The sequence below is a fragment of the Falco biarmicus genome, chromosome 1 (assembly GCF_023638135.1).
Source record: "Falco biarmicus isolate bFalBia1 chromosome 1, bFalBia1.pri, whole genome shotgun sequence".
NCBI lineage: Eukaryota > Metazoa > Chordata > Aves > Falconiformes > Falconidae > Falco > Falco biarmicus.
Genome location: NC_079288.1, coordinates 34271012 through 34295999, shown reverse-complemented (window position 1 = coordinate 34295999; position 24988 = coordinate 34271012). Strand labels below are relative to the sequence as shown.

General features: G+C 53.3%; 2 protein-coding genes across 2 annotated transcripts in view; both read left to right on the top strand.

Moving 5' to 3' along the window:
* The first annotated feature begins 12894 nt into the window (after positions 1–12894).
* On the top strand, positions 12895–19780 carry IQCD (IQ motif containing D). Its single transcript, XM_056326875.1, has 5 exons — positions 12895–13026; positions 13760–14595; positions 15826–16059; positions 17748–17819; positions 19154–19780. The coding sequence occupies exons 2-5, from the start codon at positions 13903–13905 to the stop codon at positions 19427–19429; spliced, it is 1275 nt and encodes a 424-aa protein (XP_056182850.1). The 5' UTR covers positions 12895–13026; positions 13760–13902; the 3' UTR covers positions 19430–19780.
* Positions 19781–22377: 2597 nt separating this feature from the next.
* OSBP2 (oxysterol binding protein 2) overlaps positions 22378–24988 on the top strand; it is a 117404-nt gene continuing 114793 nt past the window's right edge. The window contains 2 exon segments of the mRNA XM_056342587.1: positions 22378–22599; positions 22602–22729. Of these exon segments, the coding sequence (XP_056198562.1) occupies positions 22450–22599; positions 22602–22729 (278 nt within the window). The 5' untranslated portion in view covers positions 22378–22449.

The window sequence follows — 24988 nt, the reverse complement described above, 5'->3', positions numbered from 1 at the left end:
TCTCTTGAGTTGCATCCAAACTGAGATGCCCACCCTTGATGCCACAGCTGCTGGCTGTGTACCCCGCTGAGCTGGAGCTGGATTCTCACCCAACTTCCCAGCTTGGCCTTGCCTTGGACCTGCCTCATCCCCATAGATTTGCCAGCCAGTCAGGACTCCCATCTTAACAAGCCTCCATCCACATCCAGATGTGCACAGCCCTGCTCTCCCCCTCCCCAGACAGCTGGTGCCTGTGCCTGGAACCCAGCCAGCGGTGCCCTCGTGACCAGCACACAAGAGCCAGACATCTGTGGGACCTGCCAGAGTTTGTGGCACCGTTGTTCCCTATAGGGATATCCTGGTGTTGAGCTGCAGAGCTGGCGCAGAGAGGGCTGGAGATGACTCTACACTCACCAGCTGCACCCTTGCCTGGTCAGAGATCCAGTCTGAGAAGCACCAAGGCCAGGGTCACACAGTATGCAGGGCTCCTCCAAGAGATCCACCACATCTCCGATGCTCTCTGTGATACCCATGCACCCAACCATCTCATTCTGTCCCTTCCCTTTAATGTTTCTGTTTTCCAAGAAGAACTTCTTATGTGTCCATGAGGAGTCAGGTCTTTGCTCTGCTTCTAGAAGGTGCCATGGGAGAAAAGCAACACACTCAAAGGCAGGCAAGGTCCTTTGTCACCCACCACAGCTATCACTTGAGCTGCTTTGAGCCCCTCAGAGAGCTAGTTCGCCAGGTTGCTCTCTGTGGGTGTGGAGGAGCAGCCCCATAGTGCTACTGGTAGGATATAGAATCCTAGAATCAGAGAACTGTTTAGGTTGGAAAAGGCCCTTAAGATCATCGAGTCCAACCATTAACCCTGCACTGCCAAGGCCACCACTAAACCACATCCCTGAGTGCCACATCTACATGTCTTCTAAATACCCACTGGGACAGTGACTCCACCACCTCCCTGGGCAGCCTGTGCCAATGCTTGACCACCCTTTCGATGAGGAGATTATTCCTAATATTCAGTCTAAACCTCCCCTGGCACAACTTGAGGCCGTTGCCTCTTGTCCTGCCACTTGCTACTTGGGAAAAGAGACTGGCACCCACCTGGTTACAATGCCTCGCACCAGCTGGGGCTGTGGGACCCCCTCAAGCTGACCCAGGGGCTCTGGGACCCCTCAAGCTGACCCAGGGGCTGTGGGACCCCTCAATCACACATGCCAGCCCAGGGCCCCCTACTCCCACCTGAAATAGGTCTGTTATTTCCACTTGACAGAGCTGCTGGAGCAGAAAACTTCATGCTGTGATAAACCAGAATTAATACATGGTTTGCTGCTGAGCGATGCCAAAGTGTGTCCAGGACAGGTTTTTAGTTTATAACAACATGATGACCTCGCTGCAATGATTCAACCTGACAGCAGGCTTCCTCTTACTGCTCCCATCTCGACTTCCCAGCATACCAGGAGTAAATGGGGTTCCTTATGAGCAGCGAGCAGCGAACCCAAATAACCGCGGATCTCCCAAGGGAGGCCAAGGCACCTTCTGAAAAAGGATTGGTGCAGCTGGGTGGGTGAAGAGAAAGGGTGTGATAATGGAAAGCTGGGCATCCTTGGGTGTCTCCCAGCTGGGGTGCTGGAGTATGATCTTTCTGCCCTCTCTGGAATGCAGCAGATGAGTGGACTTAGGGTTGCTGTCTCAAAACCCAAAGTCCTATCCCAGTTAGGAAAAACAAACGCTGGTAACACTCCAAATATCCTGACTCACAGCTAGTTTCTGTCCTGTATTGGAAGCACAGTTTGTGCTGGAATAAAACAACACTCTCTGAACACGTGATGGTTTTGGAGTTACTGTTGAGACTCTGATACTAATGATGTGTGAAAAATAACTGCATAGCTTAAACTGTGTTGATTTTATTTATAGTAAACCCCACTACTTGCTGGTTGTATTGCATATCCCCCAACTTTCAGTGGCAAAGACTTCATGCTCCACCCCCCTTAGATGAGAAGAGTTTATTTTCAATGTTCCAGCATGGATCTGGGAAAACTGCAGTTGGCTTTCCCTTGGTTTCTTGCCAAGGGGTTACAAGAGCTCATTTGTACGCAGAGCAGCAGCATTACTCTTACTTCATTTTCATAAACATTGAGTATCATCCCCGATGGAGAGCTGATCATTTGGAGCCTGCTGACGCCAGAGCAGATGATGACTCGTAGCCGATGACCTGCTGCCAGAGGCTGCTGTTGGGTTGTATGATGGGATGGCAGGGCTCAACCGAGGTGTGGGCACCCCCCAGGGACATGGAGCGGTGCTTCATTGGACAGGCCAAGCAGGTGGTGGGGACCCACTCACCCCAGCAGTGCAGTGCAGCAGCGTCTGACCCCGCGTGTCCCCATGCTGTGGATCTTAGCTGCCATGGAGTCGAAGTAGCTGGAGATGCGGGCGGTGGGGGTGTCCATCACGGGGATGCACAGGTACCTGATGCACCCGTGTTCACCACCTCCGGGGAGACGTTGACAACCGTGCTGATGCGGTGGGTGAAGAAGAGGGGGAAGCTGTTGGCAGCCTCTGCATCACGGATGTAGGGGCTGGAGGTGATCCATGACAGGCTGCCTGGCTGGGGGGGGCTGGGGCAGCGCTGGGAGGGCTCCAGAGCTGCTGCCACTGCGGCACGCTGGTTGTGCCTAGAAACACATCCGTAACTGTGACTTGGGAAGACCAACATCATCACTCCGAACATCCCCCCTGCTTCCTTCTTCTTCCCCTAGTATATACACTCAGCGTGACATCCCATGGTATGGAACACCCCTTTGGCTAGTTGGCGTCAGCTGTCCCGGCTGTGTCCCCTCCCAGTGCCCCGTGCCCCTCCAGCCCTCCCGCCGGCAGGGCCTGAGAAACTGAGAAGTCCTTGACTTGGTATAAACATCCCCCAGCAACAGCTGGGACTATCAGTGTGCTATCAACATTGTGCACTGCACCAGATACTAAGAAAATCAACTCCATCCGAGCCGAAACCAGGACACCTGCACACACGAGGTGTGAGTTTCAAGACCTCAGGGCAGTGCAGCCACCATGAGTGAATTAGCTCCAGGCTACAGCCAAGCCCCAGGCTGTGCTGTGACACCCAGTTTGGTCCTGCAGCGGGTCCCTGGATCTGTGCTGTGCACACGGGCAGCTTTCTGTTTGCAGACAGACCCGGGGTGGAGGTGGGGATGCAAACCCCTTATGCTGGGGACACTGCATGCCTGCAAGGATGGAAGGAAGCCAGTGCTACTCTTGCGCTGGGCAGGTGACAGGAGGGTCATTGCTCGCCCAGTAAATTCTGGTTGAGAGGCCACTCAAACCAGATGACCACATTGCTGGTGGCTTTACAATGTGGGCTGTTTGTTGTCAGTGCGATGGATTGGGTCTGAGATGCAAGAATGTGAGAGAGCGTGCCTGCCGCCCTCCAGACCCGCTTCTTACAGCTGTGTCGGATGAATTGCAGTCAAGGAGACAGGTGAGTCATTTTTTTCAGACCGGTGTTGAGTGATACTTTGGAAATTTGGAGCTTTTTGCTCAAAGATCTCCTTGACCATAGCGAGGGGTGTGGCAGGATGCCTCTCTACCCGAAGACGAGCATCACTCTGGAATTCTTTACCGCGCAGTGTGGGCCGTGGCTGTAAGGCCTTACATTTGCTTTGGTAAGGGTAAAACGCTTTGAAAAAGCCCAAAAGTCTGAACGTTCCCACAAGCGTTTAGAGCAGCAGTTCGGGGGGACCAGGGAAGAAGGGCAGCGCGGTGCCCGAGGGCGGCTGCGGGGTGCGGGCAGGGCGGGCAGCGCGTGGGGTCCGGGAAGCCCCGCCCCCGCCGGCCCGGCCTGCCCCCGGCGCCCCGCCCCCGGCGCGCGCGGCCGCCCTCCCCGCCTGCAGAGCGCCCCCTGCGGGCCGTGGGGAGCTCCCACCCGCGCGCCGCCCGCCCACCGGGGTCCCCGTGGGCAGCCGCCGCAGCGACACGCGCCGTGAGGCCGGGGACGGCGCCGGGGGCCGCTCGCCTCCGGCAGGGAGGGAGTGGGCTGTGGGGGGGGTGGGGGTGCCCTCGGTTTGTGCCTTTGGGAAGCGCCCCACCGGCGTGTCTCACGGCTCGTGGGGTTTGCGGCAGCGCTATCGGGGTGCAGGGCGGTGAACGAACCCAGGGATGGGGGGAAGGGCGAGGGGTCGGGGACTCGAGAAGTGCAGGGCAAACGGGGGGCGGAATGGAGCACTGAGGGCAGCGCCTGCGGGCACCGCAGGGATGGGTGGGTGCCGGCCACGGAGGGTGGCTGTGGGTAGGTACGGCTGATCGACCCCCTTCTTCCCATTCCCCGAGCCGGGGATGCTCAGGGCAACCGCCGGCTCTGGGATCGGGCTGTGGCGGGAGCACGGAGCCAGGGACACGGGCACCGGCCACTCTGGCCTCTGCCATGTTGTTGCACAAAGTATGTTTTGATTGTCCTTGAAAAACGCTCATCTAACTTGATTTTCAACACACTGACAGTAAAGGAGATGCTAATATTTCTCGAGGTGGCCTGGCCCTCCAGCCAGCATTGCAACCTTGCGGCTTTCTTAACAAAAAACGTTTTTTGCTTAAATGAAACTGATAATTTTTTGTTTCCCAGTGGCCTCGAGGAAATAATCAGAAGATGGCTGTCATGTCTTCACTCAGGTTTGTCTTTACTGGATTAAAAAATGCTTAGCACCTTCAAGCTGTCCCCCTCAGCTGGGATTTCTAAAGAGAATTTTCACGACCAATGCAAAGGGTGTAGCTCGGGCATCTGGACAGCACACCTGGCAAATTACAGCCCAGTGCTCAAACATCTGGAGGCATCAGGCCTTGACAATGAAACACTGCTTCTTGGTTTACTGTAAAACTATTTTTTTAAAGAAACAACAAACTTTTCCCTAACCTCTGGCTTTTGTAAACAGTAACTAATGCTGTTTCTTCTTCACTAGAGCTTTTCCAATAATTCGGCCGGCCTCAGACACCTGGCAACATCACACATGGTGAAATCTGAGGCTGGAAGGTGCCTGACTTTAGAAGCAGCGCCTTCCATCTCTGGGACATCTCGGCAACAACAGACCACCTGCAATGGCGATGCCTTACAGGGCCAGCAGTGAGCTGAAGGCGTCCTCTCAAGCTGCCCGCAAAGGATGCTTCACAGTCATCACTCCGGTGCTGAAAGGCTCTAGAAATACTGAATAGGAAATTGGGGTTTGGCACCTGAATTGGCTTAAACCCACACATCTATAAAGTCTTTTTTTTTTTTTTTTTTCCCTGAGTATTTAAGGCATCTTCTTCTTGTCTTTCCTTCCTACACCCATGATAAACCTGCCCTGCATACTGTCCTCTCCGTGGACAGATCCTTCTTGACCACTCTCATGGACAGCCTCAGCCATGCTGCCGCCCAGATACTGCACCAGACCTTAGTGATGACATCCAGCTGGAAAAAGGAATTACCAGCAGAGTCAAGTGCCTCATAGCCCTGCATCTGCAGCTTTTGCCTGCTGTGTTTATCCAGGAAAATGCGGATCTATTGTTCACCGTGACAGCTGCTGGACAGGACAGACAGGAAACATCCTGGGCCATGCTGGCACCATGCTGGCTGGCGTGTACCTGCGTCAGTTGGCTTGGGTAGCACTGAAAGCCAACAAGAGATGTGCTGAGGTGAAAAGCAAGGAAATGCCAACAAGCAATTCCATCGATTTTTAGAGAGGAACCTGGAGGTTGTCTCCTGGGGTTTTCCTTGTGGGAAGATGCTGGGAGAAAAGGACTGGTTTAAAGCCAAGTGAGAGCTTCTGGATTTGGTCCAGACATTTGTGTGTTACCATGCAACACTTCAGCTATTGTTTGGATACTGCCTGGAGCTCTTGGCTCTGTCAGCTGTGAAATGTGCCATCCAGGCAAAAGCGCACCCAGGCTCCTGCAGCCCATCTCTTTCCCCTCCAGCTCTCAGCAGTCTGGGCTGCAGCAGACCTGCCCTCCACAGCCTTTGGACTCACCGGTATGTGTCTGGCCTCCGCAGCATCCCAGGGTGATGAGTCGCAGAGTTTAATAATGCAATGTGAAAAAAATAGTCCCTTTAGTTTGTGGTAAACTTACTATCTGGGCCAATTCACCATGCATCCCCAGTTCTTGCGTTACAAGAAGCAGTGACTGATTGCTCATTTGTTGCTTCCCCACTTTCTGATTTCAGAGTCTTCGGCTTTGCCTCCCCTCCATCAGCCTCCTCTTCAATGTGGGGCGGTTTCAGCTCAGCGCCGCTGTGCAGCCAGCCCAGGAGCAGTTCATCCCCGTTGCTACAGTAACGGCTGCATCCATCCATCTCTCAAATGGCACCCACCCTGTGCTGGGGGGAGTCCTCAAGTGGTGCCTGGCATGCAGCAGTACCAGCACCCTGCAGGGAGCAGGGGATGTCCCTCCACTCTTGCCATGGGAGCAGAGGGGCTTTGGGGCTCTGTCTAACGGTGCTCCTCTGTGTGGAGGTGACAGGGCCAGAGCTCAGCCCCTCTGAGCACCTCCCTGTCCTCCTTGTGCTGGGAGAAACCAGTCACCAGTCGTCATTCCTCCAGCCCACCAGCTCAGTGCTGTCCTTGATCCCAGCGTCCCCACGGCAGGAGTCTGCCCTTGCCACGCAGCAGCCACCCTGGTATGAGGAGCACCAGGCGTGGGGTGATGCCTGGCCCCGTTTGCCCTTGCCTCGCCTACCTTCAGCCCCGTGGCCTTGAAACCGGTGGAGCTGTTGGAGCTGTAGCGTTCACCACGGCAGGCTGCCAGCGTTAGCTGGTTCCTGGGCCTGGCTCTGCAGCCCCACACGTGTTCCCACCTGGCAGAGCAAGGAAGCAGCTGAGATCTTCCTGGGAGAGCAGAGGCTGGGACTTGCTGCAGACCCAGCAGGCAGGTGCCTATCAAAATCACACACTCGGTGTCCCCGACAGCCCCAGGGAGATTTTCCTCCCGAAGAGCTGGTCTCATCGCTGCCCACAGCTGACTGCAGAGGGTGCTGCTGGCTGAGCCAGTGTCCCCGCTCACCCATGCTTCTGCCATCCCCTTCCCAGCCTGGTGCTCTCAGGCTTCCAGCTTTGCTCAGCCAGCTCAGCGCATCCAGACCCATCTGTCTTCCCCCTTTTAAAAGTCAGTTTGCTCAGAGCTGACAAGAACTCCACTACACTTGTCTCTTCAGCAAACTCCTTACTGCAGGAACTCACTGGTTTCTCTGTTTAGGTAGAGCGGAGGTGAAGGCAATGGTGGCTTGATCAGGAAAGTCCCCAGCTCCAGTGCTTCCCCATGGGGATCTCTGAGGGGTTCCTCTTGCCTTCCAGTGTCGACAGATGGCTTCAGGCGGGAAAGGACCGTTCACCTTGGTGCCGACTGGTGGGGTCTGTTTTCAGCCAAACCTGGAAGAATGTGGAGCTGTGTCAGCACAGCGCTCATCAGCTGAACCAGGTGATGCTTGGAGCAGAGGGGGCTAGTACGGGCTGCCCGCATCTTTCCCAGGGGAGCAGCTGAAGCCAGAGCCATAGGGCAGCTGCCACCCAGGATTAGATGAATTATCAAAGCAGCCCAGGGCACCAGCACTGACATATAACCCATGTTTCCTCTCCCTGCAGCTCCAATCTCAGTGCGTAAAAGCAAGCAGACAGGATCTGGGCAGAGACCTGGGCCCTTTCCTCACCCAAGAGACTCCCAAGGGGAGAAGGAGCTGATACATCCCAAGTCTGGCACACTGTACAGTGCTCATGGATGCCCTGGGGCGGTGTTAGAACAGGCAGGTGACTTGACCATAGCCCCATGCAGGCAAGACCTAGTACAGACAGTGTGACAGGCAGGTGTGAGTGGTTAGGTTCAGCCTCATCACAGGGCAGCACTGCCTGTGTTTGGCTTGGCAGGCAGCTCCCTTGCCTGCCCATGTGTTCAAGCTTGGGCCACAAATATAGTATTAACATTGTATGTTCACTGAATGCTAAATCACAGGAGCTTGCACTGACCTGGAACAAGCTTTGTAAACTGCTGAGACGAATGTGCAGTTGGAAAGAAATAGCAGCTCCTGCATGTCTATCCTGAGACCAGCACTACTGCTTCACTGGGCTTGTTTTACGTACATGCTGCATCACTGTTATCCTCCACAATTGCAAGAGGCTGGTAGGAAACATAGCCCAAGAAGCAAAACATTAGCTGCTACCTGCTGTCTGTTTGGGTTCCCAGCAGCAGCAGGTACTGCTACTTCTTTGAGATGACTCCTGCACCAGAGCTGTCTTCCTGCCTGAAGCCATGGAGGAAGCAAAAGGGTGAAAGCTTCATGTTCTGCACGTAGCAACGCATGTCCTGTTCCCCAGCATCTCCCCCAGGCAGGTGACAGGGCTGGGTGTCCTGAGAGGCAGAGAGGCAGAATCGGCGGGACCTTGCCCAGGAGCCGATGCTGGCCGTGCAGGAGTGGGCAGTGCTGGAGCTGCGCAGGCAGATGAGCACCACTCCTGAAGGCGAACCCTGTGGCAGGTAGGGTGGGAAGGCTGGAAAGCACCAGGATCCCTTGTGGAACGAGCCCTCCTGCATGTGGTGAGAAGGTTCAGGGCAGTCAGCAACCCCCAGGGTACAGATCTGTGGAGCTGGAGATCAGCTCCTCCCAGCCTGGCTCTGGAGAGCAGTGGTCAAAGCATGCAGCCACAGGGGCAGCGATACCTCCCTGCCTGCTCCTGCTGCCCCCATTGCCCTCCAGTGGTCCTCCCCTGTCCTACGGCTGTGAAACCACCACTTCTCATGATTTGCTTGCTGTTTAAATTCCCCTCGGAGGCTGGACAGGTCTCCTCTCCAGCTCAGCCAGTTCTGCTGCGCTGCCATGCTTGGATAAGCAGCTCCCCCACGTCATCCCAACGGTGCCCCTCGGTGTGATGAGTCTCCTGTCCTGTGCATGACCAATGACCTCTCTGGGCTCATCTGCCTGGTGGCCACTGCAGAAGCAGCAACCATTACCCCCAAAGTGGTGCTTGGGAAGCTCCGTCATGCTTTAACTAACCCACATTCAACCCTAAATTAGCTGGCAAGGGAACCAGAGGATGCAGGTCAGACAATCCTGCATGTAGCAAGGGTGATTACATGTTCTCTCTCCCTCTGCCAGGAAATAAGCTCTGAGAAAAGGGCCTGACGTTATTTTTAATAAGGTTCTCAGAGCCCTGTCTGAGCCTTTCTGACAGTCTCTGGGGGCCAGGGGAAGAGCAGACTCCTTCCGACCTGCTCACAATACAGACGAGGAACACGTCATCCCACTGACGGCGAGACATGGGAATGAGTGAACACAAGCCGGAGCTGCAGGTGGGCCGTGGTCAGGGATCAGTCAGCCCTGCAGATTCCCCTGGGGCTTGGTGTGGTGCCAGAGCAACACGTTCCCAGCAGAGCATGATGCAAGGCTTGGTGCAGCACAGCAACCAGCACAACCGGCTCCTGTGAGGGTCTCCTGAGGACCAGCTCATGTGCCTCCAGACACAGCCTGCTCCAGCTCAGCACTAAGGGCTCTGCAGGGGTTCATGGCTTCAGAGCTCCAGATGTGCAGAGGAGCAGGAGAAGATGCTTTCCATCGCATTGGCAAATTGGTTTCTGCCCACTCCTGTAGGTGCACTTTGGCTGCCAGAGCAAAGATGGTGGCAGGAGGGGACTGTCCCTACAGTGACGCCAGGTTGGAGTGCTGTACCCTGCAGCAAGGCATTGTTGTGTACCTCTGCTCTTTCGCCACCATTTCATCATCTGTTTTAACTGGCGTAATCCACCCCTTCACTGCTGTCCCCTCCCTTGTCCCACGCATGGGTGGGTGGCAGCAGGAACATGGAAATCATTGGGGAAACCCAAGCTGGGGTGGATCATGGGCTCCCAAGCTGATCGGCCGAGCCTGCCTGGCCCCAGATGCTGAGCTTTGCTTCCCTTCATCAGAGGAGAGGGATTCAGCATCTGAAGAATGGTTCTGACAGTGGGTGAAAGCCCAGATGGGGTCAGGGAGGTCTTTGATGTTCTTGTGCTGTTTAGTCACAAGGCCTTTGTGTCTGAACATGGCCGGCCTCAAACGGTGGGGGACAGTGTGCTTGGGCTGTACCTGCACCCAGAGTCTCTCGTCTCTCCAGGCCCTGCTTGGACATGCCCCACACAGCTCCCCTGCCCACATAGTTTGGATTCTGGGGCACCTCTGCCTCAGGGCGATGATGCAGTCTGGTGGGTTTGGATGCAGTGAATTGTTTCAGGATGGATCTGAGGTTTTTCCTACATCCTGGATGAGGTGGGATTGACGCAGGTTCGGTGATGTTTCACCCAGCTCTCAAATCGATCTGGTTTCCTTCCTGGCAGAAGAGCTGCTGCTGGCCTGGAGCGGTGTGTGAAGCTGCAGGACGAGTCAGGCTGCTCTGGGCACGTGTCGTCACCCCCATCTCCACCTGCAAGACAGGGATGTCTCTAATTCCCAAATTCAGGAAGGAGTGGCAGTGGTCCACAGGTCTTCCCTACTTCAGAGGAGGTTTGAATGTGACCCACCCTTCCACCCTTTCCATCCTCTCCCTGCGCGTCCCAAGGGCCCTTCTGTCCCTTCAAGCAGGCTGTGCACCCAAGGGCATAGGCAACTCTGGTGACAGTCACTAGACAGCTGATCCGATCTCCAGGTCCCAGCTGTAAGGAAGCCCAAGTGTGCATTTCTTGGAGGGCAGTGGCCCATTTCAAATGAAGCAATCAAGAGACTCGTCAACTTGGGAAACAAAAAGACATTCTTTTCAAGACAGATTTAATTGCCAAAATGCCTGCAGGGTGGCAGCCTTGCAGGGGGTCAGGGTTCACCCCTGAAATCCTTGTCAGGAAAAGCAGCAGCTTTCCACATCTCAGGGCTGCTTCTCTGTGCTGGGCTGACAGCTGTGAGGGAAAAATCCAACTGACAGCACATCACCTTTGTAATCTTATGGCCCCTATGTGCTTAAATCCCATGTGTCCTGATCATCCTGCTGTCTCCTGATCATCCTGCAGCCAGGAAATCATGGATCTGGATCCAGCAAGATCACAAGTTCCCATCTGCCAAATTAGAGCACAAGAAGGTGTTTCTGGACAGCTCTGCTTTCACTGGAGGCTGAGGGACAGTCTGTCCTAGACTTGTGGTTAGAGCCACCCCTTCTCCCCCCAGCAGGCTGGGTATGTCCCAGCCTAGGGTTTGTTCCAGTGGCTGCAGCGTTTTGACCCAAACCCAGACTTGCCATCACATTGAATCCCGGTGTTGCCTTTGAATTGGTCCTTTGCATGGGTCACTGAGGGCAGGAGGTGGCCCATGTGCAAGTCACTGCTCCCCCAGCCAGGTAATGAACTGGATACATCAAGCCTGACACGGGTCTGCTCCCACTTTGCTCTCTGCAGTTCCATCTGCCTCCTGTGTCTCTGCCAGACCCGTGGTCCCACTCTGTACAGGGAAGCAGCAGACCTGGGCAAGCCTGGCCCCACCATGGGTGTCCTCTCAACCATCCTCACCAGTGCCAGGCCTTAAAATTCTGGCGCTGGTAGTCCCACTGCATCTCCCATCATCAGACCTTAGCCTGCTTTGTGTGGGGAAATAATTAATTACTGGCGACGTGCTGGACCAGTGGGCACAGTTCCCAGTGCTAGGGATTTATTCATGGGCTCAGTCACGCTATGCACAGAAATAGAGGGGACTGCTCACACGAGGAAAGGCTGCATGGTGCTGGGCTGGCTGAAACCTGGGACGAGGCTGGCCACGGGTGCCACAGCCACCACGCCACTGCTTCATGCTTGCTCCTACCCCCAAGGACAGAGCTGGCATCACTGGGAGCCCAGGCTGGCATTCAGCATTTTGCCAAGTTTCCTCCTGGAAACCAAAACCCTGGTCTCCATGAATGCACCCTTCTCACTGACAGCACAGCAGGGTAAGGGCAGGGCTTGAGCTCAGCTTTCAAGGGCCAACATGTTCTTTGCAGACATTACTAATTCAAGGGGTAACTAACTAATTGGGCATGTGCGGCATCAGCATTTTAATCAGCTGGAGTTTATTAGCATTTATATGGCCCTGAATGCAGAGTCCTATAAAACCAGCGTTCCTTAGTAGTACAGTTAGGGTAATTTCTTGGTTGCTGGTGTCTGTAATCCCTGCTAGACTCTTATGTTGTGCCTTATTTAATATTGCAACATGGTCTAAATTTCAGTAACTTCAGCCTGCTTGAGGTGTGTGAGCACGCAGAGTCCTCGGAATGTATTCCAGCGTGGCACCCCTGCCCTTCTGTGAGCTCTCCTCACCAGGAACCGCGGCCAAGGCCCCACGTCACCCCTTGACGGGGCCAGGGATGGCTCCAGGGCCAGGGATGGCTCCGGGGCTGATGCCCTCGTCCTCCTGACACCTCCATCCCAGCAGGCAGCTGGTGTGCCCCTCCCTGTGCTCAGCTGCATGGCCAGCCCCCTCAGGGCTCCTGACACCTACTCACTGACACCCTCCACTTTTCATTCCTGCTCTTCTTTTATGACACCAGGGCCTGGGAGACTTGATCTCGGGGGGCATAAAGTTTTATTTTCCGCCTTATTTTTAGGACTCCCTGCAATGCACTGCTGGGGATCCCTGAGAGAACGCTGCTGCGAGCACACACTGCTCGGGATGCCTCTTCTCTGCTGCACCGCTGCCACAAAACCGCCGCTGGGTTCCGCGCCCGCGGATCCCCGCCCCGCCCCGCGCCCGCGCCCGCCAAGATGGCCACCCACGCCCCGTCCCGGCATCTCGCCGCCGCGGGGCGTCTCATTGGGCAGGGGCGCTGCCCATCAAGCGATCGGCGCCCCTGCGGTGTGGGGCCCGCGCGGGGCGGGGCAGAGCCGCTCGCCATAGGCTGCCGGGGAGGCCCGCCCCCGGGAGGGTTGCCTAGCAGCCGGGGGACTCTGGCGGCGGCCGGCCGGGCCCGCGGCGGTAGCGAGCGGGGCCGGCCTGGGACCAGAACGGGACCGGGATCGCCTGCGCTGCACGGACTGGGGCAGCCTGGGACCGACGTCCCCTGGGAGCCGATCCCTGAGATACCCTTGGCCGCCGAGGTCCTGACCCCCGGGATCCCCGCTGGGCCTCTGTCCCCCCAGGCCCCTGTCCCCCGAGGCCCCGGGCCTCTCCTCAGAGGAACCCCCGAATGCCGGCCCGGGCCCGCCCGAGCCTCCTGACCCTTACACAGGGAGTCCTCCCCCCCGAGAATCCCCCTCCCCGACCTCTGACTCCCACATCCGGGGAATCCCTGGGTTCCCCCAGACCCACGCTGAGGGGACCCTTTGCTCCCAGTCAGCCTCCCACACGCAGCTGCCCTCTGCCCCCTCACTGCCCTCTCTTGCTCTTGTCCCTGCCAGCACAGCCCCTCCTGGCACCCAGATCCCCTTTCCCACCTCATCCCTCTGGCAGTGCCAGGCCTGGAAGGACAGAGATTTCGCACTGGGACCCCTGCCTTTCGCTCCAGGGTGGCCCCAGGGACCTGCAAGCCCGCCTCCACACACCTCTAGGGACTGCAGAGCTGCAACATGTGCTTCTCCACTTCAGCTGCTACTTAGAAACAGTTGGGAGGGAGTCTTCTCCTCACCACCCTTCAAAGTCGGTGGCCCATTACTCTCCTTCCTTCCCATGGGTGTTCAACAGCCTTTCTGGGACAAGGACCAGTTCTGGTGCATGAACCCCATGTCCTGGCCCTGTGCCCAGACCCAGGCAGAACTCCAGCATGATCTGAAACTCCCACGTTTTCCCACTTTATATTGTTTCTCTAATGCTGTCACCTTGTTTTCCTTTTAGAGATAAAATCCAAGAAAGAAGAATACATGACAGTAGCAGCAGAGGGACCTTGAAGTTCCTTGATTGAATCTCACCTTGTATAAGAGCTGTGTCCTTTCTAGACCTTAAAAAACCACTCAACTCACAAGTGTTTAACTGAAGCCATGGCAACAGGGGATCCAGCTGTATTCCAAGAATCATCTCAGGACGTGAAGCAAAGAAACAAACCCTTGATGAAGGGCATGGCAACTCAGGAGAAGGCAATGATCACATTAGATGCCATGAAGATGTTAGGTCCACATCAGTTAAAACCTGATAATGTTGAGACAGAAAGAATCATAGCTGTCTTGGATGAGACAATTGCCAAGCTGGAGATGAGCAGTTTGATACCACATATTATTAACTCTCTGGATAGGTTTGCTGATATGCTGGGACCTGAGATCACAAACAGCCTGACTGAGCACCAAAAGCTTTCAAATGAAATGGAGCATCTGCTTGTCAGGCCTGAAGAAGAGGACACCATGACAGCTGAGGAGCAACGGGGCTGTCTCTGCTTGCTAGAGCAACATCTGAAATGTTCTGTTAGAAACGTACTGAGACTCTTACTGGCCAACCCTTCAGTTTGCCACATTCTGAAATATGAAGCCTGGGCAAGAAAGTCGCCAGCTGAAGTGTTCATCAAAGCTTTTGGGGACTTCAGGAATTTCATGCTCGAGAGACTCCTGACTAGTCCTGTGGAAGAGGAAAGAAAGATTCAGATCAAGGAGGACATTTTCCTCCAGATTAAGAAAAACACTGAAGCAATCACAGCTTTACAAGCAGAACTGGCAGCAGCAATCCGGACTCAAGAGGAGGAGGTATGATACTGTGGGAATATGTTTTCCAACAAAGCGTTACTGAAGCAAAACATTGGTAAGCTAAAAAATGATCCCTTTCTTGCAGTTCTTAAAGATGAAATTCTGGAAATAATTTCTAAACCAGATCCTAAATTTAAAGATACTATTTTCATTGTAAAATATAATTAAAAATGCTTATTGCATACTTTTTTTTTTAATTTGGCATGTTTTGAACCTGTTCTCACCAGCCAACTTGAATGATACAAGTCACTGAGTTTAAAAAGGAGCTGCAGGACAGGCACAAATTACTGCGGTAGTGTTTTGGCAGGGCTACAATGCCAGCTTCCAGCATGAGACTTCATCCACTGCTGATGAAATGATGAAAAGTCATTCCAGGGAGAGATTGCTCTGATTAAAATCCATTTTTAATATCTGCTCTGTCTTCACTCTTGCTTAAAACCAACATTTCTGTGACTTCCAGCTCTAATCCTAGCTGCCTTAGAGCATTTGTGATTAATATGTGATTATACAAATTCTTCATTTTTTTCAGTGAAGGCAGCTGAGATACAGACAAATGAACAGGCATTTCCCAGGCTCTTTCTGTGAGTCTGTGGGCAGTGCCAGCATCCAAGCCCCTGAACTCCTGACAAGCAATCCTTTGTTTTATACGTATGCTTTTCTTTCTCCTTCCTGCAAGAGGGGTCAGAGGGGAAGGTTTTGTCATGTGCTTACTGCATTGAATGGTGCTAACAGAGACAAGGGCCTGCTTTCCTCATTCTCTCCGCTCCTTGGAGATCCGTGAATCGAGACACTTGAGATTTTTATGTGCAATTTGGCAGCTTGTCCAGGGCATAATGAATAAATCTGTTTCACTGGTCCCTGCTGAGGATTTCTCTTGCAGGCAGCACACTGAGCTGCATCCCCCAGCCAGCCATTCTGAGCCTAATCCAAAGCTTGAGGGAGCTGTGGGTAGCCCTGATTTTGGCTGTTCCTCAGATGGCAGTGCCAGTGGGTCTTGGTATGGTTTGTTCAGTTCTCTACCTTTACTAACAGGTTGCCAGAGGAGCAGTGGGGGAAGGTTTCCAAAGCACCTTGTGCAAGTCTAACTCTGTTCCCTCAGCCAGCAGTGGCAGGTCCCTGTTGCTACCTGATCAGCAGGGTGTTGTCTTAGGTCTCCTCCACCTTTGCAAGACTGCCTTACTTCTGCCCACCTTATGCCTCAACGGTATTTCTCTTGTTTTCTGGGTCTAGATTCACAGGAGGGACAATGTGATCAAAGACCTCAAAACCAGCATGCAAGATCTGTCCAAAGACTGCGAGGCTGGCATCCAGCAGATCAAGCAGCAAGGAGAACAACAGCAAAAAGAGGAGCTGCAAGCCTCCCAGGCCAAATGTACCAGGCTACAGCAGGACATTCAGCGGCTACGAACACAACTCAGTGCACTTGTACTGGAGCATCGAGCATCAGAGCTGGCTCTCAGAAAGGTAAATGGGAGGAGGGCTCTAGAACAGGACATTTAAAACCTTTTGTAGCGCTGTCAGGTCTGGTTGCTGGCTGCTGCAAGTAATTACTTGGTTCATGCTAGCTCCTGGCAGGATGCACATGCTTTTTGTCAGAGTATACCTGCTCTGTCCTCATGCTCTGCTGATTCCAGTGGAAAGCAACCCTGCAGCAACAGCAGGGAAGTAGCCTGCTCACAGGTCCTCCTCCTGCCTGCTGACTTGACTCTGAAAACACCTTTATACAGCACTGTGACACTGCATGCTAGAGAGACTGTGGTCTAGTTGAAGTGCAGAGCAGCTGGGCTGTGGCAAAACAGGCATGGCGTACGTTAAGAAACAAGGGATTTGGTGTAGGGTAAGCAGAGCAAACATAATATTGGCTCTATATAAAGCCATCTTTTAGAGTTGATTGTAGTATTCAAGGTTGAGCACAGCTGATCTTGGAAGCTAAGAAGTTTCTATGTTGTCTGGCACTTTGCTGAAGACACAAACTAAGGCATCGGGTTGAGTTGAATGAGGGGGGAGATTTGATTTATCACAGTGCTGAGCAGCTACAGGAGGAGGAAATGGGCATGGCAGGCAGGCTCAGGCCTCTGTATCAACAGCTTTGCCCTGAGCAAAACATGCTAGTGGCATGGGCACAGAGAATCTAGAACTGGAAAAAGAGCAGTTTTTTCCCCCCTCATATTACTCCTACTGGGTATTTACTCCGAGCAAGCATTGGCCTCCCATCGGCAGGACAACCCGTGCTGGTAATGGGGCATCTTTCACTTTTGCATTGGATGACGTAGAGCAAAGTGGCCGTGGGGCTGGGCACTGACAAAGCATGACATGCAACTTAGAGCTGCAGCACAAAATCCAAAACCTACCCGTTTACACCACCTTTAATGGAGTGGCTCTATCAGACAGTTTCTTTTGAGGCTGCAGGCCACTGCAGTATTTGTGGGTGTGTTGCTCGGTTCATTCTAATGCTCATGCAGACAGATTTACTGACCACAGAGGTTTCCTTTCCCCCCCTTTAGCAGGTCCTGTAGTCCTGTGTGGTCTAAATAGCTGAGGTCTGACCTCATGATGGCCTGGGAGCCCTTGGGACATTCTGGGTCAGTGTCATACAGGAAATCAGGCGGCACTTGTGATGGGCTTTAGCTGATCTTTCTCTTGATGATTCTAGGGAGCACAGACACAGCAGCATGTGGTAAATGGCCCATAACTGGTTATGCTGCAGTATAGCCACCGTTAAGCTATTTTACAGCTAGAAATATCTCTTTGTTTTAAAAGGCACTATCTTTTGAGTACTTTCTGTCCGGCTTTCATGTTTAGCAATTCTCTGTTGCCTAAATTTTAGGGTAGTCACCCCAGTTTGTCAGTGACTTGCCACATTCCATCAGACGTTCATTTCCTACTGCAGAATACACCTTTCAGATGCATGTCAATCCCCCAGCTCCACGCTGTACACCAAATAGGACCTTTTTGCCTCAGGGAGTGTCCCATGAGAATCCCCAAACCAGGGCAAGCAAAATACGTCAGCTGAAGGAAGCTTGCCACAAGGAGGAGGTGTTACGCTCAAATGTAATGATGCTGGGGCTCAAAACTACATTATTTTCTAACTCGGGCTACTCTCTAGCAGGCTTCAGGTACCTGCAAGGAACCTCTGTTGTTTTGTGTTACAGAGGAAGTGCAGACTGGAGAAGGAAATTGTGAACTGGATCGAGAAATACGACACAGACATGGGAGAAAAACAGGTATCCACTTTAGAGTGCTTTGCTATCCCGTGAAATTATATGTTCAGATAGATTCTTGTCCAAAAGGACACATGGCTCTTACACAGGAGGCTATGGAAGTGAGGAGCAGTTCAGCATCCAAAAGAAGTACAGGCTTTTGTAGGAAAGGTATCTTTGTCCTGCCTAGGTGTTAGGAGTTCTCTGCTGCTTTGACTTCAGAAAAAGTTACATCCACTGCTAAATCCCACAGTATCTGGGGGAAAGTGGTTTGCCATGTTCTGTAAGACATGCCCACCCGATGCTAGGGGACAGGTTTTTCAGTTTTGCTTCAATCCTCAATCCTGTTGGCCCCTAATTCACGTCCAATTTCTGCTGCCCCCCTTGGGAGATGCGCTAAGCACTAAGAAACATAACAACCTGCATACCGCTGCCTTGGCATCCAACTTAACCACAGCAGTCTGAGAATCACATCAACACCCCGCAACCTCGCCTCTGAGAAGGCCCTAGTTGCTTTCCTGTTCTTGCCCTATTTATGGAGATGGATAAAAGCTGCTGGATTGCTAACAAAGCAAAAAGTAGGTTATGGAGATGGATAAAAGCTGTTGGATTACTAACAAAGCAAAATGTAGGCAGGGACCTAGAAGCTGGCTGCTAATAGTAGGAAGTGATCCCCCCGTGTCAGATGCTTAACAATGGGATTATTTTGGTCTCCTGCATGCTGGGTGGCTGGAGCACCACGTCACAGAAGGTTTGGGGCAGAACTTGATAAGGCAGAGACACACATTAACGCTGCTGATTCCCCTAATCTTCCCTCTCTGTGTGGCTTCCTCAAAGGCATTAGGAAAGGCATAAACTGCTGCTGAGCTTGGAAGTGTAGCAACATCATTAAAAATACCTGTCCTTGGACTTTTCCAGGCTGACATGGTCTGGCACTTCTCATGCTCTCAACAGCGTACAGCATATTAGCTGGGCTTCAGTGCTGCTTGCCTGAATGGCTTCTTAGCAAAGGTGTTAGCTCAGGCTCAGCCTTACCCAAACTGCAGTCTTTTTGCACGGAACACCTGCAAAAGGGACTCTGTCCTGCCTGTGTGTGGGTGCTGTTTGCAACACAGGGAGAATTATGAGAATATTTTTCAGAGGTACATGAAGATACTAGGACCTGGCATCTCATGAAATTCCCTGGGTACCGGGCACATGCCTCCTTTTTGAGTCCCTTTGGAAAGACTCAGCTCAGCTCCCAGTTGTGGTTCTGCTTGCGTTTGGGATGAGTTTAAGGACCTTCACCCAGGGATGTACAGGGAGGAGCTGCTGAATGCCCTCCCAACTGCTGTACTTGGTATCTGTTGTCTTGCTAGGCTGAGTATGAGGAGGTTCGTGCTGCCTATGCCAAGGAGAAGGTCCAACTATCCCTGCTGAAAGAGAAACACGCGGTCCTTCTCCAGGAGTATTCCCAGATTGAGGAAGAGCGCAGGATACGTCAGGAGAAGGAGGAGCAGGCTTTGAAAGAGTTGACCACCATGACCCTTGCTGCCACCCGCATCCAGGCCTTCTGGAGAGGCTACTTGGTCCGGTCCCTCTTCAAGTCAAAAAGGAAGAAGAAGAAGGGCAAGGGCAAGAAGACCAAGAAATAAAGCACAAAATCTATTATCTGTCCTCCTGGCAAAGCTTCTGACTCTGCTCGGCCTGAGCTGTTCTAGATAAAAGCATTAGGTTGGAGTGATCGTTTGCATTCAGGCCTCTAGGGCTGGGGCTGCCTCTCACAGTTGGAGTATATTAGAGCTGCGGTTCCAATATACTCCATTTTAGGTCTCCTCAATGCAAGGAGACTCTGCAAGGAGTCTCCCGGTGAAGGGACTGAGCCAGGAGCACAGGTTCCTGTCTTGTGGCCTTGGTTGTAGTCTCCTTGTTTATATTTCGCTTGTGTGTCAGGGCCTCATTCTGTTCTTACTGAAGGTGGCAATAAAATCATTCCAGGGTCAAGATGAGGCCCTTCATCTGACAAGGTTTCTGCTTCTGTGGATTTGAGACATCATGTCCCTTTCTGCAGGAGGAAGCTGCAGGACCATTGCTTATCAGTGCGAGAAGTGATGCAAATCCTGACTGGGCATCACCCCTGGCAGTTTGCAGTTTTCAGCAGGGGCCGTCCAAAGGGTGGGATGTGGCATGGTCGCTCAGCACCTGCCCTGCTTCCAATCCTAACAAATCACTCCCTAAACCAAGTAGCAAACTGTGCCCTCTTTAATGCAGATCCCTGTTTTCGACAGCATGTTCTCCTCTGGGTTCTCCAGTGTCTAATTCCCCAAGAGCATACTGTAGCCTTTCCCTTTCACACTGGCATGAGTCAAGTGTTTTTCATCACTTGGTCTCCCATTTTCAGTAGCAGTGTAGCAATTCATACCATGGAGCTCTTTGCTGCTCACTGGGACTGAGCCGGGTGAATACAGTCACGCATTTAAATATTTCATTTTCTGGGGAAACCAGGCTGTTACATGTTACCATAAAGGCCCAGGCACCTCCCCTCACCTATATTTTGCACTTAACAAGGCTGGGAGCGAACAGCATTTTGGATCCAGACTCCCAGTGCTATTTCTTCACTCCCGACTTCAGTGGCCCTTCATTGCAGCCTCTCTTCCCAGGAGAGGGCAGTGATGCTGGCTGCAAAGCCCAAATTGCCACCAGACCCTGTCTGCCCCTCTACCTCTGCTCATAAACTGGTACCTATGGCAAAAGGGCTGAGATGCTTTTTACCACCTAATGCAAACTGCAGTGGAGAGAGGGCTGTTTGGCTAAGGACAAAGAGTGACTGGACATGTTCAAGGGCTGAGCTTGCTGTGAGGGGAAGATCCCACAGCAGCACCCCATGTACTGAACACAAGGACCTGATGGATTTATCCTTGACTGTTTATTTGCGTAAGTCATAGGGTCAGTGTGATGCGTCCGTAGAACACTCAGTACGAACTGCTGTATTGCCATCCTGTGTCCAATCCAGTGCAGGGCCTGATCCCAAGCACATGCTGGAATCACAAGGATGTGAAATACAGGATCAGGTGAGGCCTCCCTCTCCTCTGACATGGCCAGGGAAGGTGTCTTCCCTTGTTTGCAGCCACAAGAGATGCCAGGATCTCTGGATATTTTAAATGCTGGTACCCATGTGGGTAATTTGGAGTGTATTTACATCAAGAGGGACGTTTCATCTCCAGGGAGGCTTCAGTTCACAAACACTAACAGCCCTAGAATTATAGAGGGGATGTCGGGCTGTTGAATATTGATTTTGATGCCTAGCCGTAGCAGAGTTTTGTCTAAAAACTCCAGATGTTGCCTCCAGATGTCAAAGCCTATCTGGAGAGGCATTCAGCTGGGTGACAGACTGAGAACACCTTCTTATGGGAGAATACCAGCCTTTGGAGTCCAAAGTACTCTTAGACTGTTTGCAGACGTAGGACTTGTCTGTATGAGCTGCTCAGTGTCTGCTAGTGCCAGAGGTGCTGGTGCTCATGGCTGAAGGACTCTCAGAGGTGTCTCTTTAGAAGGGGAGGAAACGTTCAGCAAGTTTCAGGGGGGCAGAAGCAGCTCTGCCCAGAGCGGCAGATGAAGTTGGCCTGCTTCTTCACCTGAGGAGCTGCCTAGCCTGCATCCTCAGGCTTGGAGCCAAGTGCGCTCACTGAAGGTCTTTCCAGGGCCGGTGTCAGGGGGCTGGGGGAGCCCCTTCACCAACCCCTCAGCCCTGTGGGACCCCGGTGAGGCTGGCAGGAGCTGCCGGTTCGGGCTGCCTGTGCTGGCAGGGCCGCCATGGGCAGAGGTGCACGTGCAGGTGATGGGCGAGCAGTAATGTGATTGGGGGGATCACAGCAGATTAGAGAGATCAGAGAAAGGCGATCCCCGGGTGGGGAAGGCAGGGGCACAGGAGGGAAGAGGCCGCAGCAGATGCCCCTAGCAGGGCAGCGTCTGCCACAGGTCCCAGCGGCGCTTTGCTGGGCTTGCTGTGGAGAGGGGTCCCCCTTTTTTAGGACCCAGCTCATAAAAAAACTGGCCTGGGGCTTGGTGGGGGGTGACAGGGCTCTTCTGCTGGGCAGGTGGCAACAAGAAACATTTCTGTGTGCGCCCCTGGCCCAGCATTTCCACTCCTCATGCCGCCCCCCCCCCTCATTATTTTCCATGTTTGCTTGATGGTTTGCATTCTTCCCCAGGTTATCCCCTCCCTAAAACAGCGTTAAGAGTGGGTTTTTGTCAGTGTTTTCGGAGAGGGGCACTGGAGTAATGGCACAGCTGTGGTGGTAGGCTGCATACACAGCCCCCCCCCCACGTTCTCCAGAGCTTCCTCCGAGGCTCCCCGAGGCACTGGCCGCTCGGTGGGCCCTGTTGCCCGTTTGTAAAGGAGGGGTCGGCGCAGCCAAGCCACAAGATCCCCCCCGCCGCGCCGTGCCAGCGGGGTCGCGAAATGGCGGCGGGGGTCAAAATGGCGGGGGAGGGGGGCGCGGGCTCTTCCCGCCCCGCCACCAGGGGGCACCCGCGGCGCGGCCTCACGTGCCTCTCCTTAACCCCCCCCCTTCCCTTCTGTGACGTGCCGCGGCACCGCCCCCGCGCCGGGGCCCAGCGGAGCGGAGCGGGTGGCGGGAGCGGAGCCGTCGGGCCGCGCCGCGCCGCGGGGTCTATGGGGAAGGCAGCCGCGCTGTGTGGCGGTGGCGGCAACAACAGCACCCGCGGGCTGGTCTCTCTCCTCAGCGCCGTCCCCTGCTTGGCCTGCCAGGAGCTGCCGGCCATGAGCGCGGAGCCGGGGGGCCGGGGCGGCGGGGGGACCGGCGGGGGGGGCCGCCCGCAGCCCCCCCGGGCTCCGACACCTACAAGGGATGGCTCTTCAAGTGGACCAACTACCTGAAGGGCTACCAGCGCCGCTGGTTCGTGCTCAGCAACGGGCTCCTCAGCTACTACAGGTACCGGCGGCGGGGGGGCCGGTGGCCGCTCAGCCCGGGCCTGCCGCGGCGGGAGCCCGCTGGCTGCCCGGGCTGGGTGCGGGGCTGGCCCCGCCGGGCCCGGCCAGGTGCCCCCGGTGGTGGGGGACGAGTCGCGGCCGCCCGGCGGGCTCCGCGCTTTTGCGGGACGGAAATCTTTTCGTTTCACTGAGTTTAGTTAGGTTTTTTGTTTGGGTTTTTTTTTTTTTTTTTGGTTATTTTCTCTCTTCTAAAGCAAAGCTCGGGTTTTGATCTTTCGGCGCCGCGGCGGGGAGCCAGCGGGGCCCGGTGCGGGCCCTCGGGGATCGCTCCCCCGGGGATCGCCCCCCCCCCCTCGGTCATCTCCCATCCCACCGCCTCCTGCTGCGGCGGTACAGCCGCCCTTACAGCCAGAAGCTTGCCTTCTAGCAAAAGAAACCACAAACCCAAAGCCCTTCTTGCCTAAAATTGATTTCCTTTTGTAACCTGCTTCTGCTGCTTTTTGCTTTTTTCTTTTTTTTTTTTTTTTTTTTTTTTTTTTTGCTGGGCAGGAGAGCAGAGGCAGAAAACCCTTCCAGCAGCCGTGGGTGTGCTGCGGTGCCAGGGCGGAGGGGAGAGGGTGGCCCGGGATGTGCCTGGGGAGGCAGCAGGCTGTGTTAGTGACAGAAGGAAGTTTTAGCACTCAGCAGTGACTCAGAAAGTCTTGCCTGGCTTTCTTTGCTGTCTAACGTGATGGTTTTTATACACACAGGCTATAGGCTTCGTGTATCCGAGTATTGGATGTGGGGACTGCGAGGTTTGAGCCAAAGTGATGTCATCTTAGCAGGTCTTGTGTTTCTTCTAGCAGTTGAGTCGTAAAAATATAAATGTACAAGCATTGTCAGATTTTGGTGCTTGTGTCGTTTAGGAAGGATCATGCCTATTGTCACTTGAAAGGCAAGTGCTCTGTCACCTTCAGTATTGTGGAGAACATTTTGGCTGTGTTTCAGAATGTGGAAATGATCCTGGATATTAAAGATGGTTAGAACTTTCATTTTTAAGTACCAAACCCTCTGGGTGAGGACTTCTCTGTAAAGGCTGTGCAAAAGCTGTTTTTCCTCGTGACGCAAAGTTCATCTTCTGGTTTCCTCTCTGCTACAGCTGATGACATGTAGCCTGAAGCAGATCCCCGAGCTTCAGCTCACTGTCAGGCGTTAATATAAAACGCTTCCAGCTCTAAAGAGGGATCTGGAGCCTGGACCCTGGTGTCGGACTACAGGAGGTAACAGGTCAGAAGTTCAATGGTGTATTTATCCACATGGAGTTCTTTTAAGTCCCCCCCTACAACCTCAACCCAAACAAAAATGCTCTGTAATGAACACTCCTGCAAGAATGTAGTTACCTCTCAGTAATTCAGCTAATTTACTTATAATCCTTTCTGGTATGCTTATGCTCTTTAACTCTAGTCCAGATCTGGACCAGCAGAGCTACAAGGCTTGAAAAGGTTGAGTTTTAATGCTCCACTTGTAACCATGTCAGAATATTATTTTTCCTGTATTGATGCCAAGTCTGTCATGAGCAAACAAGTGGTTTTCTTCAACAATTATTTTAGATTGGTACAACTAAGTTTATTTTAAGACAGTTTGACCTGTTTTAGGCTGAAACAACAAACAGAAACATCCAAGGAAAATATTCTGAGCAGCATGCGAAGTTGAAACTGCATTACTTTGTGGAGCTTTCAGCCAGCGCAGACCTGCAGCAGCTGCTTGGGAAAAATGGTGCTGAAGGTTTTTGTGCTGCCTTTTCATCATTGGGCTTGATGAGAACTGAGTAATAACAAAAATACAGTGCAGAACACGTGGTAAATTTTTTCTGAAATGGAAAAAAGCCTCCATGATGCTTTTTAAAACCAAGGCTTTTAAATAGCGGCTGTGCTAACCCATCGAGTGTCAGCTCACATTGCTCAGTGCAGAGTGCTGCTGTGAGGCAGTTTGGGGTAAAATGGCGTTTTTATTTCAATGTGACTTATAACTAACTGTCAGGAGCAAGGAAGCTCCAGGTATCAGACCATGTGTTTTCATTGACCTCTTGTATGTGCGCAGACCGCTGGGCAGCATGTGGTCTGCTGCTTGTTTGACTTTTATGTAGGGATTTTAAGAAGTAACTTTTATAAAGGTCTCTTGCTATTATGTGAGCCACGTGTCTTACTTTCTGCTGGGTCTTTGTGCTCATCCCAGCTCTGAAGGTGCATGCCAGAATTTTCTTTTTCTGCCCTTGCTGCTG